Genomic DNA, 23,193 nt, shown 5'->3' on the forward strand with positions numbered 1-23,193 from the left:
GAATATGTCCCTAGAACTCCAAAACCTACACAAAAGAGATCATCCCCACCAACCTCTCCCACCCACCAAACTAAATAAATACATAACTCAATGACGTGAACCTTTCATATATCCAATAGTGCACACTCTTTCAAGACCATAATTCAGTGTGTTCTCAAGGCTGCAAATCAATGAAAACAGTATGGAAAGTCTAAAAAGACCAGCACAACCAAAAACTCAAATTTATTATATTTTCAACAATGTAAACATAAAAACTAAAAAACTATTGTGCGAAATAAAATGTAGGGATTAAAAAATATAAAGAGAAGTGTAAACACACACAAACACATACAAAAGGCTCAACTGCTTGAGCATCCATATTGTCTTAATCGCTGGTGTATTTTTTATAATTTTACTTCCAAAAATTCAAACCAATTGAACACTATTCTATAAAAACTCCATCTTTACAAATAAGCTACAAAGGAATTTGCAACTTGCAAAGTGTCGCTACCAAGATAAAAAACAATTAACATTGCAATTGAAATTTATAAGATTGGTAATTATCCGGCTATATTTAGCAAGCAAAGTTGGTGGCAATGTGGCATAATTACAAGGTCCTTGAACTTGTGAACTCCATGAAACAATCCTTTGGTTTCCCATGACTTACACTTCTATACCGTCTAAATTACAGCAAGCATCAACATAGTGCAAGAGTTCAGGGAAAGCAAGGGCAGAGGAGATCCTTAACACCAGATGCAAAAAGTCTCAATAAGGATATCTGAATAGAATTATACAGAGCCTTGGGAGAAGAGATAAGTACCACATCCTCAAGAAAAACTTAACATTTATTTAACCTACTATACATATGTACATACAAACAATGATATAGAGACTTGGAGGACATCCAGAGAACTAATAAAATAGAGCATTGAAACAGAGATAAGAGAAGGACAGGGATAGGGCTAGAAATAGATCCTGAAAATGCCTTTACAACTTTGCCATTTCATTTGAAAACTATAGATACCATGAGATTAATATCATTTACACTTTAACTTCAAAAGTACACGAGCCAATTCAAAGTCAACCTAACAAGTAACTTAGTGAACAAAAGGTTTAATAAATTGAAATATGATGACTGCAGTAACTGTCCATGAGAGTAGACAAAGCAAAGATGCCACTCTATAAAATAATCACCTAAAGTGCCATTAAATAAATTCATGTCTCACATGACAACAATTATAAAAAGCAAGGGTTGGAGCAAGTTTATAACTTAAAATTTTGGTATTAACATAGTTTGACCACAAAACTTCTCGATACATGGTAGCATGCCATATACGAATAGTACCATCCTCAAAACCAGTAATTACAATGGGAAGTTCAGGGTGAAAATAAACAGCTGAAACATTGTGGGTGTGCCCGTCTAGTGTCTGGACACAACTTTTGGTTTGATAGTCCCACACCTGTTTTCATAGAATATAGCCAAAAATATTTTCACATTGTACATGTACATGAACCCAACAAAGAAGAAGAAGAAAAAGGAAAACAGGCAGCAAACCTTTGCAGTATGATCATCAGAACTGGTTATAAGATAAGGCTTATCACCACCTGTGAAGTAATCAACACAATTTACCCCTTTCAAATGGGCATCCAATGTAAAATTTGGGTCAGGAGAGCCAAGATTCCAAGTTTGAAAAAAGAAAAAAGAAAAAAGGGAAAACAAAAACAAATTTATCAATGTGTCCATGTGCTTTATGCCAAATTATATGAAATTGTAGTTTACAAGTTAGTAATAGACAATCCGATTCATACCTTTATAGTGCGATCAAGAGATGCACTTGCAAATGTGTTGGTGTCTTTCGGATTAATGTCACTTGCATAACATAATGAGAATGACCCTAAAAAATTTGAGTACACACCCAGCCCTTCTCTCAATCCCAAAGCTTTATAAGCATGTCATCAGACAATGACAGCACATATGGAAGCGTAGGATGAACAGCCACACACCTAATATAATCCGTGTGCGCCTCAAATACTTTGACCTTATCCATTGTATTGTAGTTGTAAACACGAATATACATGTCATCAGCACCAGCAACAACCCATTGTTTGCGCGCAATGAACTTTGCAGATCTAACTGCAAACCCATAGAGAAGATATCAAAGCACAGTAAAGCCCACATCAAAACAACAGAAAGCAAGAAAAAAGTACACGCTGACCACACAAACATAATGTAAAATATTAACTATGTACCTGGTAACTCAGTCACCTCAAAAGACTTCACCATCATCTACGATATTAGAAAAAAAGAAATTGAAGTTTGTATCAAATGCTTAAGAATAAAATACTCATGATTGGCCAACTTGCGGCCCACAAAAAATAGCAGGTAATTCAGAGGAGGCCCCCAAAAAGCAGGGCATCAAGGATAACTTGATCTAGGATCTTAGGGCCTTCAAACCCATTGAATGCGTGGAAATAGCTCCTATCATGTTCTCGCTAAGGTTAGGAATAGGGATGTTCAGAAACTGTATGGCATATAAAAAGACTAATGCTAATGTAAATATTGTAAAATGCAACTGTGTTAAACAAATTGGTTTCTAAAAACTTCCATCAAGATTGGCTACATATCATTGCAAGAGTTGGTATGATACCTCAAATTAACAAAGACAAAATGTGATCAACTATATTTTGCAAAAGAACTCTTGAGACACATACCAAAGTCTCCCACACAAAATATAAAGACGGTACACAAAGTTGGTCCATTAGGTGTTTTCTTGAGAAGAATATCTGAGTTGACATGCAATGCTTATTTATTTAAATTCCAGAGGTTTAATCAACAGTATTTGCAAAAGAAATCTTGAAACAGATGCCAAAGTCTCCTACACAATATAAAGATGTTGCACAAAGCTGGTCCATTAGGTGTTTTCGTGAGAAGAATATCTTAGTTGGCATGTAAGGCTCATTTTTTTTTTTTTTGATAAATAAAAGACAATATTATTAGCATGCAAGGCTCATTTATTTCACTTTCAAAGGATTGTGAACTGTATTTGCAAAAGAATTCTTGAGAAAGGGTTTTAAATATCGATTGTAATTTGTAACATTACATATCATATAGGTCATTGTCCATCACTCTCCAATATCGGCCAACATATACCGTATCACTAATATGGATACACATCCCGATACTGTTTCGTAAAACAGAGACAGATGCCAAAGTCCCCCACACAATATAAAGATCTTACACAAAGCTGCTCCGTTAGGCATTTCCCTGAGAAGAATACCTAAGTTGACAATCAAGGCTCATTTATTTCAATTTCAGAGGTTTGTCAAACCTCTGAATTTTGTCCATGATAGCATAGAGAGAATTTAAAAATTAAGACCCCATGGACATCAAATATCTATTCTCTTCAGTAAGCACAATGGCCTCTCACCTTCATCCCTAACATGTAACTCTCCCAGTTTCTATTCTTGAAAAGAACTTTGGAATGAATAAAATAATCCTAAACAAAAAATTAAATTTTAAAATGACTAACTTCCACTTGTTATGTGTTAGGGAATTAGGGAGTCCACAAGCGCATAGCAATACTGGCCACATGATATTCTTTCAAGAATATGATTTAATCAATCCCAAATTGTATAGATTCCTTCTCATGGACCATCCAAACAAAGACATGTTTTTGTAACTATGTAAGAAGTGAAAACCGACATGAATCATCATGTACCACGAACAGAATCAATGTGTTAACATATGTCACCAGTTATCAGCATACAGGGGAAGAAAATTATATATATATATATATATCAGTGTGTGTGTGTGTGTGTGAGCATATTGACTGAGCTCGCGCAAGAGAGAGATATCGTAATACGCCATTGCCGCACCACCGCTAGCCGTCGTCGCTCGTCGAGAGAGAGATCGTCGGTGAACACTCGCCGTCGTCGCTGTGATCGTCGGTGAACTCGAACACCGCTAGCTGTCGCTCGTCGAGAGAGAGAGAGATCGCTGTCGCTTTGGGAACTCGAACTCGTCTCTGTGATTCTGATACATGAACTCGATTTAGGGATTTTGGGGGTTTTGATGGAGAATGGTGTTAGGGATTTTGGAGGTTTTGAGGGAGAAAGGTGTTAGGGATTTTGGGGATTTTGATCGAGTGCCATTTCGGCTGAAGGAGGGAGATGAAATTTTTCAGTACTATTTGCAACGGTATAGAAAAACCTTCACAAATGATCAAATCCATTCATTAAAACGACGCCGTTTTAATAAGGGTTTTTTTTTTTGCGACAGAGAACTCCCGTCACAAATGCCCACTATTTGCGATGGTAAATTTCACCTGTCTCAAAAGAAAATATTTTTGCGACGGTACACAGTGCGTCGCGAATACTTCTGTATTTAAGAGACTTTTTTGTTATGTGCTTATTAGCGACGGGGAAACTACCGTCGCAGAAAACATTATTTGAGACGGCTTCATATGCCGTCGCAAAAGATCACTTTTTACGACGGTATACACGCCGTACCGTCGCAAAAAGTTCCGTGTTTTATACCTACTTTTCTTGTAGTGATTGTTATAATAATTTACAATTTTTATTGGAATAGATTTGGTTAATAGAAAAATTATGTAACTGGAAAAGTATCAAGAATTTATTTAGACTTGGTGTAGTGTGGGTCAGTCTCAACATAAATTTGATTAACATTTAAACCTTTGAATGTTTTTTTTTTTTTAATTTTATCTTTTTATTTTGAGTCTACTAGATTAATTATTGTTTGGCTAAAACTAACCTTTTCCAAGTTCATCTCAAGCAGATTCATTAGCTTGGCACTACCCGAATAGTCACAAATGCGAGGTTAGGCTGTGAAAATGGAGGAGTGTGCACCCTGCCCAAAGAGTAATGACTATATTCACTGAGGTGTGTTGAGCATGCTTCTGCAACTGGCTTGTTCAAAAGTCTCAGCGGATCTATAGATGCATTTGGGCCTGGAATTAATCTGGAGGTTGCCTTGGGCCCTCCGAATAATGATCATATTGTGCATGGTCCTGTTCGTATGCCAAATGGGCCTCTTTTAACTGTTGGTTCGAATGGGTCAAGCACTAGGAGCTTACATGTTGAAGGCCCTGTTCTCTGTCCTGCTTCCTTCCTCAACCCAGATAGGTCTGCCAAGAAAGCTGGGAAAAAGAAGGTTCGGATGGAAGGTTTTTCTCGGTTTGCTCGTCTCTATGGTCATCAATCTGCAGCTATCGGTAGGCTTCCATCCAAGTCCGTTATTTTCAGGCCAGCAGCAGTGGCCCTTGCACATTCTGAGCTGTCCGAGGGCGAATCAAGCATGCATACCTATCTCCTCAAGGAAGCGCAGGCCACTGTCCAATTAGGGAAAGATCTGGGAATTAATTTCTGTGGTCAAGCAGAGGGTGTGGTTGATAAGATTATTGAGATGGAGCTTAAGGATAAGGAGAGATTTTTAAAAGATGGAAATACTTAGATGTAAAACAGTGTGCAATGGGTGTGTGGAGTGGGTGTTCTGCATCAGGAGGATCCTTTTTCAGTGTTTGGGTTGTTACCAGTGGAGCTTATGCAGTGGGTGTGTGGAGTTTAGATCGGAGTAGAAGTTTTGTTTCATGGGTGTATCGGTTAGGTGGTTGTAGTGTTCTGATCTTGCAATGGGTGCTCAGAGATTGGCCTTGGGTGTATTAAGTTGCAATGGATTCTCAGTGGGTGCGTTTCTCAGTGGGGCAGTTAGTTTGGAGGGGGGGTGGGTGTGTGGAGTTTAGATCGGAGTAGAAGTTTTGTTTCATGGGTGTATCGGTTAGGTGGTTGTAGTGTTCTGATCTTGCAATGGGTGCTCAGAGATTGGCCTTGGGTGTATTAAGTTGCAATGGATTCTCAGTGGGTGCGTTTCTCAGTGGGGCAGTTAGTTTGGGGGGGGCTTTGGTGGTGGGTGTTAATGTCACGTACATTTGGTATTTCGAATGAGGGTAAATTTTTTGACATTAGATATTAACATGAACTCAATACAAAATTAAAAACGATATGACACAATATTAAAAAATAAACAAGTTGAATTACTAGTGAAGTAATTTAGATACAGACTAATATGATACTAATATGATCAATACGATACAACACTCACCCCATATCGATTATTCTAAGCGTTTGTTTTTTTTTGTTTTTTCTTTTTTTTGTAATCCCGTCTTGAAGTTTATTGTGAGTGTGCAATAATAGCAAATAAAATTCACATACACTATAAAATATTTTGAGAGAGAGGTGTGCAAAATGAGACGAAATTGTTTTGTTGCTTACTTTATAGGATATAGTTTTGCCTATTGAATTAATCGACACACAATTTAATACACTTTTCAGATGATTAAATAGAATGATGTACATAAGTTCATCATTTCATTTGTGGAACATGTTTTGGCTGATTATATAGTTTTTTATTAAATAGTTAAGAGATAAAAATTAAATCACTTATTATATATTATAATTTTTATTTATTTAAAATATTATGTAAATAATATCTCATAACATATTTTTAAAATATTTAATAAATTTTCAAAATTAATTGACCCATTTATCCCCAAATAATCAATTAAGGTTTGGTTTGGTAACTCTCTATTTTAGGGTTCGTTTGGGAAGTGGATTGATTTTTTGGTTATTTTAGCTTAGGGTTAAAAAATCTCGTTTGGAAAGGAATTTTTGACTTTTTTGATTTTTTGTAAGAGAAAGAAGGTAATGATTACGAGTTGGATGTTATATTTTATATATTTATTTTTTGACTATTTTAACTAAAAAAATCCCAAACCTCATCTTTCCAAATGAGCTATTAGTTTAAAAAAATACTAAATGCACTATAGAAATCAATTGCATTCTCTCTATTATTTTATAAAAATAAATAAATTTTGAAATGATCCCTAATTGACCAGGTGGTTACTTATTAAAGAAACTTTTGATTTATTTATTTATTTATTCGTTGGGAAAAGTTTGATTAAGCTGCTACTGAGAGAGAATGCAATTTCCCAAACAAGTTATTAGTATAAAAAAAAAAAACTACTAAAAATGAAGAGCAGTGCTGCAGAGCTCTAATTAGAGCTGCACTGCAGCAGGTCTAATGAGCTGGCCACATAACAAAAAAAAAAAAAGAAAAAAAAGTGAGGTAAAAGGCAAAATATGAGGAAGAAAAAGACAAATTAATGCTCTATTAAAGCTCTCTTTTTAGAGGTCTAAATCATTGTTAAAAAATGAACTACAGAAATCAATTGCATTCTCTTTATTATTTTATAAAAAAATAAATTTTGAAATCAACCCTAATTAACCAGCTGGTTACATATTAGAGAAACTTTTGATTGATTTATTTATTTATTTTTCAAAAATATTTAAGGTTGCGTTTGGTAGAGTTTTGTAAACATGATTTGAGAGTATGAGTTGTATTTTAAATTTGTGAGTTGTGGAATTATGATTTGAGTATAGAAAATTTGTTTGGTTATGATTTTTGAAGAGAGTGTTGAATTGAGTGTAGAATTGAGTTTTGAAAGTTTGATTTGAAACGTGAAGTAAGAAAATTTGTTTGGTTATGAGTTTTAGAAAGGGTTTTCAAAACTTAATTCAAATTGTTATAACTCATAACAAAACACACTACTTTCATACTATTGAAAATTCTGATCAACACTCATAACCAAACTGTTTTTAAAATTCAATTAAAAAAATTTATTATTAACAGAAAATAATATTAATCAATTTTTTAATTGAAAATACTACAAAGGAAATAATTTTTTTTTTCAAAATAAATATTCAAAAAATTTAAATCGTAAAAATTTAAATAATTTAAATATTCAAAAAATTTAAATAATTTAAAATGTTAATATTTTAAATTTAAAAACAACTATACACTCAAATCGTAACCAAACACATAAAACAAAACTCAATTAAAAAATTATTTTTAAAACTCAAAACCAAACACACAACTCGAAACTGCATACTCCTTTTATAACTCTACACTCAAATCGTAACTAAATATATAACAAAAAAAATTAAAATATTTAAAAATATTTTTATAAAATAGACTTTGAATTTATTTTTATAAAATATTTTAAAATTTAAAAAATTAAAATCGTAATATTTTGAAATTAAAATATTTAAAAATATTCAAAAAATTTTAAAATTTAAAAAATCGTAACATTTTTAAATATTAAAATATTAAAAATCTTAACAAAATTAAAATATTTTTAAAAAATTTAGAATATTTAAAAAATTAAAATATTGATTTGAATTGAGTTTTGAAAAGAATTTTGAATTATGTGTTGGGTTTTGAGTTTTGAAATGTAATAATTATGTTTTGAATTGAGTTTTGAAAAATGGGTATAAAATTATGATTTAAAAGCTCAAAACAAACAATACACTCAAATCAATGGGTGAAACTATAATTTGAAACCCTAACCAAACGGAGCCTAAGAGTTCTAAATTAAGAGTTTTAAATGAACTATAATGGATGTGATTCACTTATTGATGTGATATTTTGGCCTTCTTTGTTTTCTTTTTTTTTTTTTCATTGTCACATAAATAGAGCTCAATTTAATACTCTACTCTTAGAGCTCTCTGTCATCTCTCTATTTTTTGGAAAAAGTTTTTTTTTAACAACTGTTGGGAAAAGTTTGATTAAGCTGCTGCTGAGAGGAAAAATGCTTGGGAGCATTAGAAATGGAGCACTAGAAGAAGTACTAATGATGTGGCAGTGGACCCCGCCCACTTTCTATACCTTGTTTCTTTTTTTTTTCTTTTTTTTTTTACCATTTCCAATGCATTAGTGCTATTAGTGGTGTATTTTTCAGTGGTCTAAATCATTGTTGCTGCTGAGAGAGCGTGCAATTCATTAATTAGGATTCGTTTGGAATATGGATTAATTTTTTGTCTTTTTAATTATTTTAATTTGGGATTAAAAAATTTTATTTGGAATAATTTTTTTAACTTTTATAAAAAAAATAAAATGATTATAATTTAAATATGATATTTTATTAGATTAAAAAATTTATTTTATCCTTTTTGAACCCAAAGGATTAAAAAAGAAAAAAAAAAAAGCAAGCACGAGCAAAACTCTACTCACCACGCGCATGCTAGCCTGTCTCATTAATGACATCACTCAAAAGACATATACGACTACGTCCCACCACTTCAAATCTCTCACCACTTCTTCAAATTTTCGACTCGCTTTCTCTCTCTCTTACACTGGTGCTGCAGGTACTCTCTCTCTCTCTCTAACTCTCTCTCTCTCTTACTGCTCTAAGAGCATCTCCAACCATACTCTCTAAAATAGCTCATCAAAATACACAGAAAACTACCTTCTCTATTTTGTCTATCTAGTTTAGCTAGTGTACACTCCAATCATACTCTTTATTTTAGCTAACCAATCAAACTAATTTAACTAATTTTTTTAAAAAAAAATTATTATAAACATTAATTTTGAAAAGAAAACTATTATAAGAGAAAAATAGAATAATTTCCTATCAATTCCAAAGAGTAATTTTAAAATAATAGGAATCAAATCGTATTTTAAATAAATTTTAAGTAATGTATTTGTGATTTCCTCTGATTTTTATCTTTTATTTTTAATATATATAAAAAAAATTTAATCACTTTTATTTATTTATTTATGGCGTGTATTTGATTGAGAAATGGGTCCTCAAATTGTATTGGGGGTCATTGCTTCACACACACACACACACACACACACCTCACTCAGAGTCATGGCAGCAGCGACCTTTACTGGCTCCTCAAAGACCCTTTCCTCTTCAAAAATTCAATGAGATTGGTATTGTTTCTCACCCAATTCAACGAACCCATTCCTCAAAAACCATCATTTACAGTATATTCAAGAACAACAAAGCCATGGCTGCTTCTCTTTCGGGTGCTGCTAGGTTTGCCCTCACCCTAGTAGTGGAACCCGCCTCTGCTGCCGAGCATCCATTGATGATGCGTTCTTCTTCTTTGCCGCTCTATGAACCCCGAAATTCCCTCTCTTTGCCCACCTGGGCCATCTACGTCTCCAGCGTCGTTGAATGGTCACAACTCTCTCTCTCTCTCTCTCTCTCGAAATTGTTTAATTGATTTTTAAATTCTGCACTTGAAAAGGGTTATGGCAATGGCGTTAGTATGGTAATATGGGGAGAAATCTGGGTATGAATCATGGAAGGGGCAGGAGGTGGGTTGACAGAGATCGTTGATGGGGAAGAATGGGAAAGGGAGAAAGAGAGAGAAAGAGAAAGGGAAAGAGAGTGACCTAGCGGGAACACACTTTGCCTAGCAATGGAGGCTGGCTACATGTGGAGAGCCAAAACGAGAAGGGGCAAAATGCCTCACCATTTGGAGTCCTAGAAATGCAGCTTCAATAGGTAAAATGCCTAATTCTCTCCATTTACCTCATGCGATGGTCTAAGGAAGTCCAATGAAAACCCTCTCTCTCTAAAACTCGTACACTCTCTCTCTCTCTCACAGCTCTAAGGAAGTCCAACGAAAACCCTAAATATAATATTAGGTTACGAGATCTTGTTTCAAATTTTTTGATTTTCTTTTATTTGTGTTTACCAAATTAATAGATCTATGCTGAAGGGAAGTGATAAATTTGTTTCAATTTTTTATTTTTTTTTTCGTTCTTGTTTATCAAATTGGTAGATCTAATGAGATTCTTGCATTTGAGTGAGGTCCAACCCGATACTCGAACATATACTGACTGTGAAACCGAATAGCATAAGTAGACGGTTTCAAAAGGGGTTTGTGTCGAATCAGGTTGACATTTTATCCATCCGAATGTTGGCAGCCAGTTGACAGTTCAGGGGTAAACCCGAACTGACCCAACTGAACCGTGTGTACTGAATGTTCTGGGTTACTTAGTTGAACTTCCTTAGAGCTGTTGTGTGAATGACAAAAAAGTTTGCATATGGTTGCTCATCGTTGTACTTGAAAGGTTCTAATTTCTTGGTCATGCACATTTTGAAATTAGTTTACAGATGCCAATACTTGAAAACAAACTATTCATTGGGAGGTTGAGGTGCATTTTGTGATAATATGTTTTCCTTAATATTGCTAGATCCTCCGGAACTCGCAATGTACAAGAACCGTTTGCAAGAGTACACTAAAAAATCATCCATTCCACTCTCAGTTTATGAAACAATTAATGAAGGAGGAGTTCCACATGAGCCAAGGTTTAGGTCCACTGTCCGGGTGGATGGAGCATCATATACATCTCATGATGTATTTTCACAACGAAAAGCTGCAGAGCAAGATGTTGCCAAGGTGGCATTGGATGGTATAACACAAAAGATACTTATTCGTGAGGTTTGTGGCATGCATGATTTCAATTTTCAACTTACTAAGTTAGGTTTTATTTTAATATTATCGCTTAGTGAAGGGGAGTGTTGTGTTACACAATGATTCATCCTCATTTCAACTCACTAGTTCAAGTTTTGCCTTGTTATTTTAAAAGGATTAATTGGCTTGGTAGCTTGAGGCTTTCATATGTTCTTTTTTATGGTTTTTACTTTTAAGTTCTTGCCACTCAAATTTTGACCTTTGGCCGAGTTTTGATTTAGTTTTAGTTATTACCTAATCGGAATTTTTTAAATACATTTCTTCTCTATCCCACTAGAACAAGGTCTCAAAAGAATTATGAATTATGAAATCTAGGTTCTCGTTGGATTATATAGGCATCGCTGGAAGAAAATAAGAGGTCCTAGCACCCTAGGTTAATTTATGGGACCTAGTATGTCTATTTATTATTGGTTTATTCACGTGTCATCGTCTTTGATAGTCTCATTATTGGGACTTTATAATTTATCTTGTTTTGATTGTTCTTTTTACATCTGATAATCCGATGATAAATGGCTGAATCACTTTCTACATGCATATCCTCAAGTTCTAGGTTCAACTACTTGTAGGCAATGTTGGGATCTGGGATCCCGCCCAAGACCTTAAAGAAATTATTCCATGCAGAAAAACACACCCACACTCAAGGAGACACAATATTTAATGTGGTTCGGCCTCAATGCCTACGTCCACGGGAGAGTAGCCGGTTATCACTATAACATTGGAGATATTTACAGAAAGATTACAATAGAGGAGGAGACACCGACGTATGGGATCCCTCCCAAGACCTTAAAGAAATTATTCCATGCAGAAAAACACACCCACACTCAAGGAGACACAATATTTAACGTGGTTCGGCCTCAATGCCTACGTCCACGGGGAGTAGCCGGTTATCACTATAACAATGGAGATATTTACAGAAAGATTACAATAGAGGAGGAGCTCACACTCTCCTCACTCACACACTCACCCGTCTCCCTCGCTCACACCAAGGGAGACGGTCTATCCGCTTCACATATCTCACTCTCTGTGGCTTGCTTTGCTCTCACTCTCAAACCCTCCCCTCAGCCTCCATTTATACACTATAGAAGAGGTGGATGGAGGGGCTGGCTAGCACATGGCCAGCTATCTTGTGTGTTGGCTTCACATAGCCAGCTCATGTGTGTTGGCTGCCTAACATGGCCAACCTTGCAACACATGGAGGATCACCCCTCACATGGGGTGATGATATCCCACAAATCACCCCCTCAACCCATGTGAGGTGATCCACAGCACACATTGCTGCTAATCTTGTCACGCCCAAACACAGTTTGCATCTTCTCACTGAGACGCTGCATCCCTTGAAAGCTAAAGATAATACACCAGAGATACAAGAGGAGGAGGGAATCCTACATCCTCAACTCAACTCACACCTCTCTCTGATTTGGAGAGAACCGCTGCTCCTATCTCCTACAGATCTCTTCCACGCTTCCTGTCTCAGATGCCTTCACTGAGACGCTATGCTTGAACTTGCGCAACCAAGATATCCGACACCCCCTGATTGGATGTCCTGCACCCCCTGCTCGGGATACCCTTGCATTACCGTGCAACTCCTTGCATGATGAACACTGGAGCAACTAGAAAACTTCAGAGTTTGACACATCAACATCCTCAATTTTCCTTGCTCGGAGCTTATTTCTGAACAACCAGCCTTTGCTTTCTGCTCTTCAGAACAACTTCCCAGCGATCTCATACGCCCGTTGTCTGTGCTGCAATCCCTGATGTTCGGTTCTGTCTCACTTGTACGTTCGTACTGATGTTTGACAGTTAGCCCTTCTGCCAAGACAACTTCCACCGGTCTGTACAAGTTACCACTATACAACTCCGTGCATAGTGCTCGCACCCATGGCTTCTAGTCTCCCTGTGTCAAGCTTGCTTGAGAGATCTGCATCAACTCTATCATCTGCTGCCATGGAACTAAAGAAACCACCATAGAGAAATAAGACTTGCCACTCCTTGGCACGCACTCCTGCGTTTTACCTGTCTCAATTTCTCTGTCTGGAAGTTTCTGTGAACTGTCAACAACCCGTTGCTGCACACTCTTCTCGCGCCTCTGTACGACACTCTAGCGTACCCTTGCACTGTTGCACGTCTGCAATTGTACTTCTGCGCTTAGTATGCTCCTCTGCAACTATTGTTCTACATGTCCACATACCATTAGTACCTTCTCGTATACAGTAGCTCCAACAGCCACAGTATTTCTCTGAGCCTGTACTGGTTGCCAAATCATCTATCCGTCGATGAATGGTCTTCTCTTTTGATTGAACCAGATCCTCCAACGAACTCCGGAGATAATCATTTCTGCAATCCTCTGATCTCCCCTGACCAATCTTGATCTCCCTCGATCTGCCATTTAATCAAGCCTGATCTCTTCTGGTCTTCAATAATCTATCTCAATCTGTATCTGGTTGTCCAATCTGGTCAGAATCTGCCCATTCTAACCTATTCAGTAAATCCGCAGCGTTCCACAATATCTGGCAACCTTCCTTCGACTATTGAAGATGACAAACTCCCATGTTTTGGAAATCTTTCAAAACCGTTTAGAATTCCACTATTCTGACCTTACGGTTGCGTCCGGAGCGGTCCGTTTAGCTAGGACCAACCTTCGCTGCATTTCCGGGGACCTCACTGAAAACTATCCCCGAAAGCTGGGCCACACCACAATTTTTTGAAAATTCTGGGCCAAATTGCAATTTTTAGAAGTTCAGGGAATATTCCGTGTACCAACAGAATATTTCGTACACTGCCCTTGACGCCGTCTGCCACTTTAATCTGCCTTCTTTTTACAGAAACTCCGTCTCCAAAATCTGACCGTACGGATGTGTCCGGAATACTCCAAATAGTTGAAAACCACTATTGGATCGCCAAAAACGGACTCCAAATGGCTTAGATCTAGCCAAAATATTTTGTACGCCTCAGATCTGCGGCTGTACCTTCGCCGCAAAGCACTGGATCCTTCCTCCTGCGGCTGCACCATTGCCGCGTAGCACTGGATCCCTCCTCTGGATGCTGACGTGGCAGCTGACTGTGCTGCCACATGGCGACCACTTGCTGACGTGGCGATGACAGACTGTCACGTGGCGCTGACGTGGACTGCCACGTGTCGCTGACCTGTCTGCCACGTGGCAGTACGGCTGGCATGCTTATGCTGACGTGTCTGATGACGCGGCTGCTGATGGGGCGCCCGTGGCCTGCGCGTGCCTTACACGCGCCATTCCCCACTTACCTTCTTCCTTCAGCCGCGCGTGGGGCGCGTGCGTGAGACTGGGCCGACGCGCCGACTATCTTCACGGCGCGTGGGGGCGCGTGCAGCGACTGGGACCCACGCGCCTTCTTCAGGAAGCGCGTGGGGACTTCTTTGGGTGTCTGCTTTATATGGTTGGACTCCTCTTCTCGAGCCCTTGCTCCTGATGTGCTCAAAACCTGATTTCGAGCAACTTGATTTCTGGGCAGTTTCAAACAACACGTTGTTTTTGTTCCGAAACGCCACCAACGAGGCTCTGATACCAATTGTTGGGATCTGGGATCCCGCCCAAGACCTTAAAGAAATTATTCCATGCAGAAAAACACACCCACACTCAAGGAGACACAATATTTAACGTGGTTCGGCCTCAATGCCTACGTCCACGGGAGAGTAGCCGGTTATCACTATAACAATGGAGATATTTACAGAAAGATTACAATAGAGGAGGAGCTCACACTCTCCTCACTCACACACTCACCCGTCTCCCTCGCTCACACCGAGGGAGACGGTCTCTCCGCCTCACATATCTCACTCTCTATGGCTTGCTTTGCTCTCACTCTCAAACCCTCCCCTCAGCCTCCATTTATACACTACAGAAGAGGTGGATGGAGGGGCTGGCCAGCACATGGCCAGCTATCTTGTGTGTTGGCTTCACATGGCCAGCTCATGTGTGTTGGCTTCCTAACATGGCCAACCTTGCAACACATGGAGGATCACCCCTCACATGGGGTGATGATATCCCACAGGCAGAACATAGCCTTTTCGAGTGGTCTGGTTTCTTTCTCCAGCCTTTTCTTGTTTGACTTGCGATCAAAATATATTTCATTATGGACCCTGTAGAACCAAGTCATTGTTCAATTAAATTGCTGAGCCCCTATGTCTTTGTTCGTTGTAAGGCAAAGCTGCATGATCCCGGATGAGTGTGATTAAAATTCTTACAAGTTTGACCAAATTTGATTAGAGCAGCATTTATGTGCTATTGCCATTGATTTTTGTGGCTTAATGGTTAGTAAATACACGTGTTCTAAGGGCTGCAGCACGATATTAAAGTGGCGAGGGTTTGGGAGTAATTAAACAAGAAACAATGAAAGCGCAAGGGCTGTTCTGGGTGAGATAAACAGTACCCTGAATGTATCAATCTAAGGAATATGTTCTTGCTTTACAGATTGGCCACTGCCTTACAAGGTGATAGCCTTGAAATGTGGAGTGAGTTCACTCTTACTTCCGGGTGCTTTGAGATAAAAGTTTGGTCTACAGTAAAAAGTTGCGAAATTACTCACCTTCCCTATCCAATTGCGTAGTTTCTCTAGTCACTTTTTATTCATCAAAAACGTAGTTTCTTTATTCACCAAGTGGCATGGGACTTGGAGGGACATACCGATGCCCCCATTTTTTTGTTATGTTGCTGCCAATATTGTCTTGAGAACATTATTACTTATTCAAAAAAAAAATAAAAATAAAAATGTCTTGCCGAGTTTGCTACTAGTAAGATAGAATATTTGTAAATGTTGAGATAAGTAGCTGGTTGTAGTCTCTTAGAATTTTGTTGCTTAATTCTGATGTTTACAATTATAGCTAGCTCCTGTTTGGTTCAATTTTTTTTTTTGATCGGCAAAAGGAAAACTTTATTGATGGAAAAAGAAAATTACATCAATAAAGTGGAGCTTGGAGCTAAAACAAGCTCCAACCTCCAAGTTGGTGAGAAACCAACGAGCTAACACAACAGAGTAAGAAAAGAACCAGAAAACTAGATAGCTTAGGCACTAGATCCCCAAAAACAGGACGGATGATACAGATTTTCTGAGCTATAGAGCCAAACACCTTGCCTTGAACAGCTGTTTGAACCTAGTGCTTCAGCCCACTCATCACCGTTAAGATCTGGTGGGATAGCAGCCAAAAACAAGATATTCTCCTTGGATTAGATACCAGCAGCAGGCCCATTATGACTAGCAAATATCAGAACCAGCATGCACCTAATTACTCAATTATCACTACAACCCCCAGCTCTGCACAGCCCAGCCCAGAAGCAGAATTAGAGTGCAAAATTCCAGCAAGACTCAACCTGCAAAAATTATATGCATCACAGAATTCAGAATTCAGACTGAAGCAAAATCCAGCAAATCAGGCATAATGCCCTCAATGCATAATGCAGAACTTGACACTTTGCAAATTTAACACCAAATCATTCACGGAATAGCAGCAAGAAGGACTGTATGCTCTGAACCACAATGCGATCCTTGTTTTAATAAGTTCACATAGGTTTTCAAAATCCATATGTGAGTCCCCAAAAGTGATTTCATTTCTCTGCTTCCATAGAGACCAAAACACAGCCAAAGGTAGTAACTTCCATAGTACCTTCAGTCTTTTTTTCCATCTAAATCCAGACCACCACTGGAACAGACCAGTCAGTGATCCCGGCTGCACCCAAGATACACCCCACCAGCCAATGATATTGGACCAAACTCGCCAGCTAAACGGACAGCGCAGTAGCACATGGGTGGCAGTCTCTAATTCATTTCTGCAGAATTTACAACTAGCATCAGAAGCAGCACTGATTACTTCAATCCTTTGCAAATAGCTAGTGGTCTTGATCCTCCCTTTCCATACTAACCACCCCAGAAATTGCACTTTCGGAGGGGCAGCATTCCTCCATATGAGATCCTCCAAATTTGTAGGCAGAGTAGGGGATAATTCACACCATTTATAGGCAGAGTTAACAGTAAAACTTCCAGACTTATCTGCAGTCCAAATTAACCCATCAGCCACGCCATTCCTAAGCTCTGGGGCAGTGCGCAATAGCTCCTTCAACCTTCTCAGTTCATCCAATTCCCATTGGAACAGAGCTCTTTTGAAAACCAACCCCCAATCCTCATTATCAGTGCTCCTACTCTTAACCATTGCCAGTGATTCCCTTTTATGCATAGACACAGAGAATAGTCGAGGAAATAAATTTTTTAAACAGTCGCTACCAAGCCATAGGTCCATCCAAAATTCTGTGAGCCTCCCATCTCCAATACTGATCCTTGAGTTTGCTTTGAAAAATTCCAGCAGTTCAGGGCGCTTAACAGCTACCCCCAATATATCCCTCCACACCATAGACCATCTGGAATTAATCTCTTGAACTGGCCACCGAGACCCACTTAACTGTGGATATTTGCTGAGCATTACTTGTTTCCAAAGAGCATCAGATTCTCCCCCAAATCTCCACCACCATTTGAGAAGAAGACAGTCATTCATGGTTCTCAACTTTCTGATGCCAAGACCCCCAGTACTTTTACTTTGGGTGGTATCCTCCCATTTTACCATGTGAATTTTCCTTCTAATTTCATCACCCCCCCAAAGAAATCTAGACTGGATCCTATCAATCTCCTTGGCTACTCCTTCAGGCATTCTAAACAATGATAGATAAAAAACTAGTAGAGACGAAAGCACAGACTTAATCATCGTCACCCGACCAGCGAAAGACAGATACCTTCGCTTCCAAGAAGCTAGTTTTAACTTGTATTTATCGATGACAGGTTGCCAAGTCCTTTTTCTCCTAGGATTAGCACCCAAAGGCATCCCAAGATACTTCAAAGGTAGCCTATGATGCAAGCAGTTGAGGATGGCAGCAAAATCTGTGGTGAGCTCTTCGTTAATTCCAATCCCACATACCACACTCTTATGGTAATTAATCTTCAATCCAGACAAAATTTCAAAGCACCTCAAAATTCTTTTAATACTCAACACCTCCTCTCTTTTTGCCTCACAAAACAAAATTGTGTCATCAGCAAATTGTAAGTGAGTAATAATGAGCCCATTTGAACCAACTGATGCGCCCTTTAACAACCCAGCCTGGACAGCTCTATGAAACAAAATGTTAAGGCCCTCAGCTACAATATTGAAGAGAAACGGGGATAGAGGGTCTCCTTGTCTGAGCCCCTTTTGGGGACTAAACTCAGCTGTAGGTGATCCATTTACTAGGATAGAGACTTTAGCAGTTGAGACACACTCCTTCATCCATTTGATCCATTTTGAGGCAAACCCAAAATTTGATAACATGGAAAAGAGAAACCCCCAGTTAATTGAATCATATGCTTTCTCGAAGTCTAGCTTTAGAATAATGCCTTTCTTGTGCTTCTTTTTCCAGCCATCTACAATCTCGTTAGCAATCAGGATGCCATCCAAAATACTTCTCCCCCCTATAAACGCAGATTGAGCTTCACTGATGATCTTTGGTAGTACTATTTTGAGTCGAGTAGATAATACTTTGGATAACACTTTGTACAACGATCCAATAAGATTGATAGGCCTGAAATCACTGAGAGAAGAAGGATTTTCATTCTTCGGAAGCAAAGCTACAAAAGAGCTATTAATACCAATAACCAACTTAGAGTTAGTATGGAACTCTCTCATGAATTGCATCACATCCCCTTTAATTATTTGCCAACACTTCTGGAACATCATTAGGTTAAAACCATCAGGCCCAGGGGCTTTGTTCCCATCACAGTTGTTAATAGCTGCCACTACTTCAGATTCTGAGAACTCAGCTTCCAAGGCAACCCGCACCACTTCATCCCCAATGGATTTAAAAGGACCAGATAAACATGGTCTGTCAAACCATGACTCTTCAAACTGCCTCTGAAAATGATTCAGCACTTCAAACCTTATTTCCCCCGGATCTTCTTTCAAGGCCCCATTGACCTCAATAGAGCACAATGTATTTCTATTCCTTCTAGTGGATGCCATGACATGGAAAAATTTAGTATTTCTATCCCCTTTTAACAACCAGTTGGCTCTCGACTTCTGTAACCATAACCATTCTACCATTTTGCTCAAGTTCCATGCTTCACCTTTTACCTCCCTAAGCCTAGATCTCTCTGCCTCAGTAAGTGCCCTCTGTTCAGCTACCAGATCCAAATCGTGTACCTCCTCCTCCAATTGCTTAAGTTTAAAATCCACCTTACCAAAAACCTCACAGTTCCAACTTTTCAATGCTGATTTAAGTAATTTCAGTTTTCTTACACATTTGAATCCAGCCCAACCATTAATATGCGATTCAGCCCAAACTTTCTGCACAAAAATTTTAAAATTTGGATGAAGGGTCCAGGCATTTAGAAACCTAAAAGGCTTTGGGCCCCAATCTCTCTCATCTTCCATCAATAAAATGGGACTGTGATCCGAGAGCCTTCTTGGTAAACCCCATAATTTCAAATTAAATTTTTGCAACCAATCTGGGCTGAGGAAAAACCTGTCCAGCCTACTCCATTTGGCACCTTCCTGTGAGTTACACCAGGTGAACTTTCTCCCCAACATTGGTAGGTCACACACTTCCATACTATCTATGAACTCATTAAAGTCCTTCATACCACCACTCCTATGAGAACAGCCCGCCCTCTCAGAAGCATATCTAACCTCATTGAAATCACCCCCCAAGCACCAAGGAGCAACAAAACTTTTCTTTAAATTTTTCAGAGTTTCCCATAGTCTTTTCCTGCTAGCACCATCAGTTGGGCCATAAACATTAACAATAACACAGGCTAGACTAGAGAAAAGAGTACCTGACAAAATTATAAAGTTTCTGTTGCTGCAGCAATCCAGGAGTTGAAAGACTTGTGGATTCCAAACACACAGTAAACCACCAGCTGCTCCCTCTGAGTCCACAGCCATATATGCCATCTGATCACCAGGCCAACAAGATCTGACAAACTCCTCAATGATACCAGGTCTCTTTGTTTCTTGAAATAATGCCATATCTACCTTCCTGTCAAGTAGTAATTTTTTAATTTTTCTCCTTTTAATGGACTTGCCTAGCCCTCTAATGTTCCAAGATAAAATCTGCATTCAAACATAAGGATTATACTCCAATACTCCATGGCAGATACAGTTAATCTGCCTTGGTACCCCTTTTACCCAGCACCTCCTTATCTTTAGCTTCCAGTTCCATCAATTTACCGAGCACTTCCTCCTCCTTACCTTTGCATTGCAGCCCAAGTACCTTCCCAATCTGCAAGGATGCTTCTGCCTCGTTAAGGAGTAAATGTCTCGAACCCGATTTGCTTGCCATGGACAACGAAATAGCTGCAGCTGCCGACCTGAATATAGCCCTTTTCCTGAAGTTCAGAACTGAATCAACCCCAATTTGTAAGTTCCCTTTCTTCTTTCTATGATATTTCGCCATCCCACTTGGTTTCTCTTTAATGATATTTTTCCTCTTATGATCCACCACTGCCGAGTTGCACTTTGTTCCACCGTGAGACTCCTTATCCCCTCTAACTTGGATTTCCTTTCCCATGCTAATTTGTCCTGAACCCACCTGTGTTGGCTGATCCATTGGGTCACTTAACTCAGATAATCTATGACCCACTGTGTTTCCACACTCTATGACATGGGCCTTACTCAACAATACCTCTATATTGAGTCCAGGAACATCTTTTTGTGGCCCACTAAGACTCCTCATAAAGCCCGTAGTGGCAATTTCATCTGCACTATTCTGATTTCCTTCATTTTGAACTGGACTAGAATTTTGCAATGAGTTGGTTGGCTGAGCCCCGCGTGCTTTGCCTTCACCTCCAAGTTGCTTCTGCAAACAGTCTGACTGACGTGTAGACATGATAGTCTCCTCCACCCTAGACACACTTAGCACCCTATTTCGCCCATTAGTAGCTATATGTTCATCATGTTTTACCGTCGGCCCCCCTTCTACCTCTGCCCCTCTACTGTCCAGTACGCCTCCAACGTGGCCCTCCACATCAGCTTCATCTTCATCCTTCTTGCTCCCCACAGCAGACTGCTGCTCTTGATCTTGTTCCACACTATTTGAATTTGAATTTTCTGGTTGGGGCTGAACACTATAACATTTGCATTGTTTGTAAACCACCTCTGAAATCACCACCTGGTCTTCACAGACTTTGACTGGGTAATCCACCCCTTTACAGCGCAAGGTGATTGTTGTGTTTATGGACTCCATACACTTGGTAGCAATTCTCACCTTCCCACTTTGAAAAGACCTCATTCTAGATGTGTCCTCATCTATGCCTATGACTTCGCCCCACGATCTTCCAATATTACTAAATGTTTTGCAATTCCATAGATTCAGAGGTACGCCATAGCAGGTGAGCCAAACAAATCTTTCTATGATTGTAACAAAACTTCAAATATGATCTGTATTGCTTCTTTATTTGAATTTGTAATATTTTTTACCTGTAATAGCTCAAGGAATGAATGGAACTTGAGATGTGTAATTTATAATGTATTGATTGGTGCTACAGGAAGACTTGGTGCTATATTTTTCGGGGGAATCAATCAGATATTTTTCACTGACGGGGGCTATATTTTTCATTTTTATGGCGTTCCAAGTTTCTTCTTCTTTCTTTCTTCTTTTTTAGCCACTATTTGAATCATTTTCCTCCTTTTTTTTTTCTCCTTCTCTTGTCATTTATCCAGGAAACAGTCTTTTGCAAGTCTATCCTCCATGAATTTCCAGTCTTTTGCAAGTCTATCCTCTCTGAATATGCAGTCAAGATGCATCTGGAGAAACCCACTTACAACACAACTCGGTCAGTGGGGTTGCTTCCACCTCGTGTATCTGCTTTGGTATTCAATAGTGTTACTTACACTGGCGAGGCAGGCAAAAACAAGAAGGAGGCCGAACAGTTGGCAGCACGGAAAGTTGTCCTGTCAATTTTGGGTATTATCCCTTCTGCCCTTACATACAAAATCATTGCTCAGAATACATAGATATATGGATTGTCTCTCTGTTAGCTTATCTTTCTTTTTGTATATGTATATTTTAGTACAGTATTGTGCATACTTCTGTATACATATTAGCTTTATATATCAGTTATTTGAAGTGGATGGATTGGATATGTTTGAAAAGTATTTATTAAATGGATGTATTGGATATGTTTGAAGTGGTGAACAAATAACTAATTTAATATTTTTATATAAATTAGTGATTACATGTAAAAGTGAAAGTTTAAGAAGTCCTAGTTCAATCAAACCACATCAAACCAAACCGTTCCAATCGGTTCATCAAACTAACCTTAATGTAACATTCTAATGTAACATTCTAATGTAACACACGAAAATTCCTTAATGTAACATTCTAATGTAATACACAAAAAAACTCATTAGTGTACTTTTTCCAAACGTAACACTTCAATATAATACTCTAAAATAATTCCTTATTATAACACTTTAATGTAAAACAAACACACACACACACACACACACACACACACAAACTTTTTAGTGTACTTTTTCTAAACGTAACACTCCAATGTAACACTAAAAAAAAATGTGAGATTCTTCAAACCATTCCAAAAGGAGTATAAATATTCCTTAGTAAGTTTTGAGCAAATATATAATTTCAAACTGTGAGTGTTGCATTTAAAAAAAATACACTAAGGAGTTTTTTTTAGTGTTTTTGTGTTACATTGGAGTGTTACGTTTGGGAAAAGTACATCAATGAATTTTTTAGTGTGCTACATTGAAGTGTTATGTTATTAGAGTGTTACATTAGAGTTTAGGTTTTGGTTCGTAATGTGTAATTTGTTCTAGAATGAGGAAAAATTCAAAACTTTTATAGTGTAAATTGCCCAAATATGTGA

At 38.3% G+C, this 23,193-nt stretch overlaps 2 protein-coding genes across 5 annotated transcripts; one reads left to right on the top strand and one right to left on the bottom strand.

The window, feature by feature from the left end:
• Positions 1-1,215: 1,215 nt before the first annotated feature.
• Positions 1,216-5,723, bottom strand: LOC114301297 (uncharacterized). Of its 3 annotated transcripts, XR_014332338.1 has the most exons (5): positions 4,751-5,723; positions 2,230-2,266; positions 1,789-2,113; positions 1,535-1,584; positions 1,216-1,439 (listed from the first exon to the last, which is right to left on the bottom strand). XR_014332338.1 is itself a non-coding variant. In XM_082873800.1 (3 exons), exons 1-3 carry the CDS (start codon positions 4,778-4,780, stop codon positions 1,908-1,910), a joined length of 273 nt encoding a protein of 90 aa, XP_082729926.1. In that variant the 5' UTR covers positions 4,781-5,723; the 3' UTR covers positions 1,216-1,907. The 3 variants fall into 3 exon arrangements, 1 of the variants encoding a protein (XP_082729926.1); XR_014332337.1 differs by having other exon boundaries at positions 1,535-2,113; XM_082873800.1 differs by having other exon boundaries at positions 1,216-2,113.
• Positions 5,724-9,675: 3,952 nt separating this feature from the next.
• LOC114301296 (double-stranded RNA-binding protein 4) lies at positions 9,676-22,418 on the top strand. 2 transcript variants are annotated; one of them, XM_082873803.1, is made up of 3 exons: positions 9,676-10,349; positions 11,045-11,292; positions 22,028-22,418. In XM_082873803.1, the coding sequence occupies exons 2-3, from the start codon at positions 11,062-11,064 to the stop codon at positions 22,319-22,321; spliced, it is 525 nt and encodes a 174-aa protein (XP_082729929.1). In that variant the 5' UTR covers positions 9,676-10,349; positions 11,045-11,061; the 3' UTR covers positions 22,322-22,418. The 2 variants fall into 2 exon arrangements, with proteins under 2 accessions (XP_082729929.1, XP_082729927.1); XM_082873801.1 differs by having other exon boundaries at positions 9,676-10,019.
• The last annotated feature ends 775 nt before the right edge of the window (positions 22,419-23,193 follow it).

The sequence above is a fragment of the Camellia sinensis genome, chromosome 6 (assembly GCF_055761805.1).
Source record: "Camellia sinensis isolate YWXY chromosome 6, ASM5576180v1, whole genome shotgun sequence".
Classification (NCBI taxonomy): domain Eukaryota; kingdom Viridiplantae; phylum Streptophyta; class Magnoliopsida; order Ericales; family Theaceae; genus Camellia; species Camellia sinensis.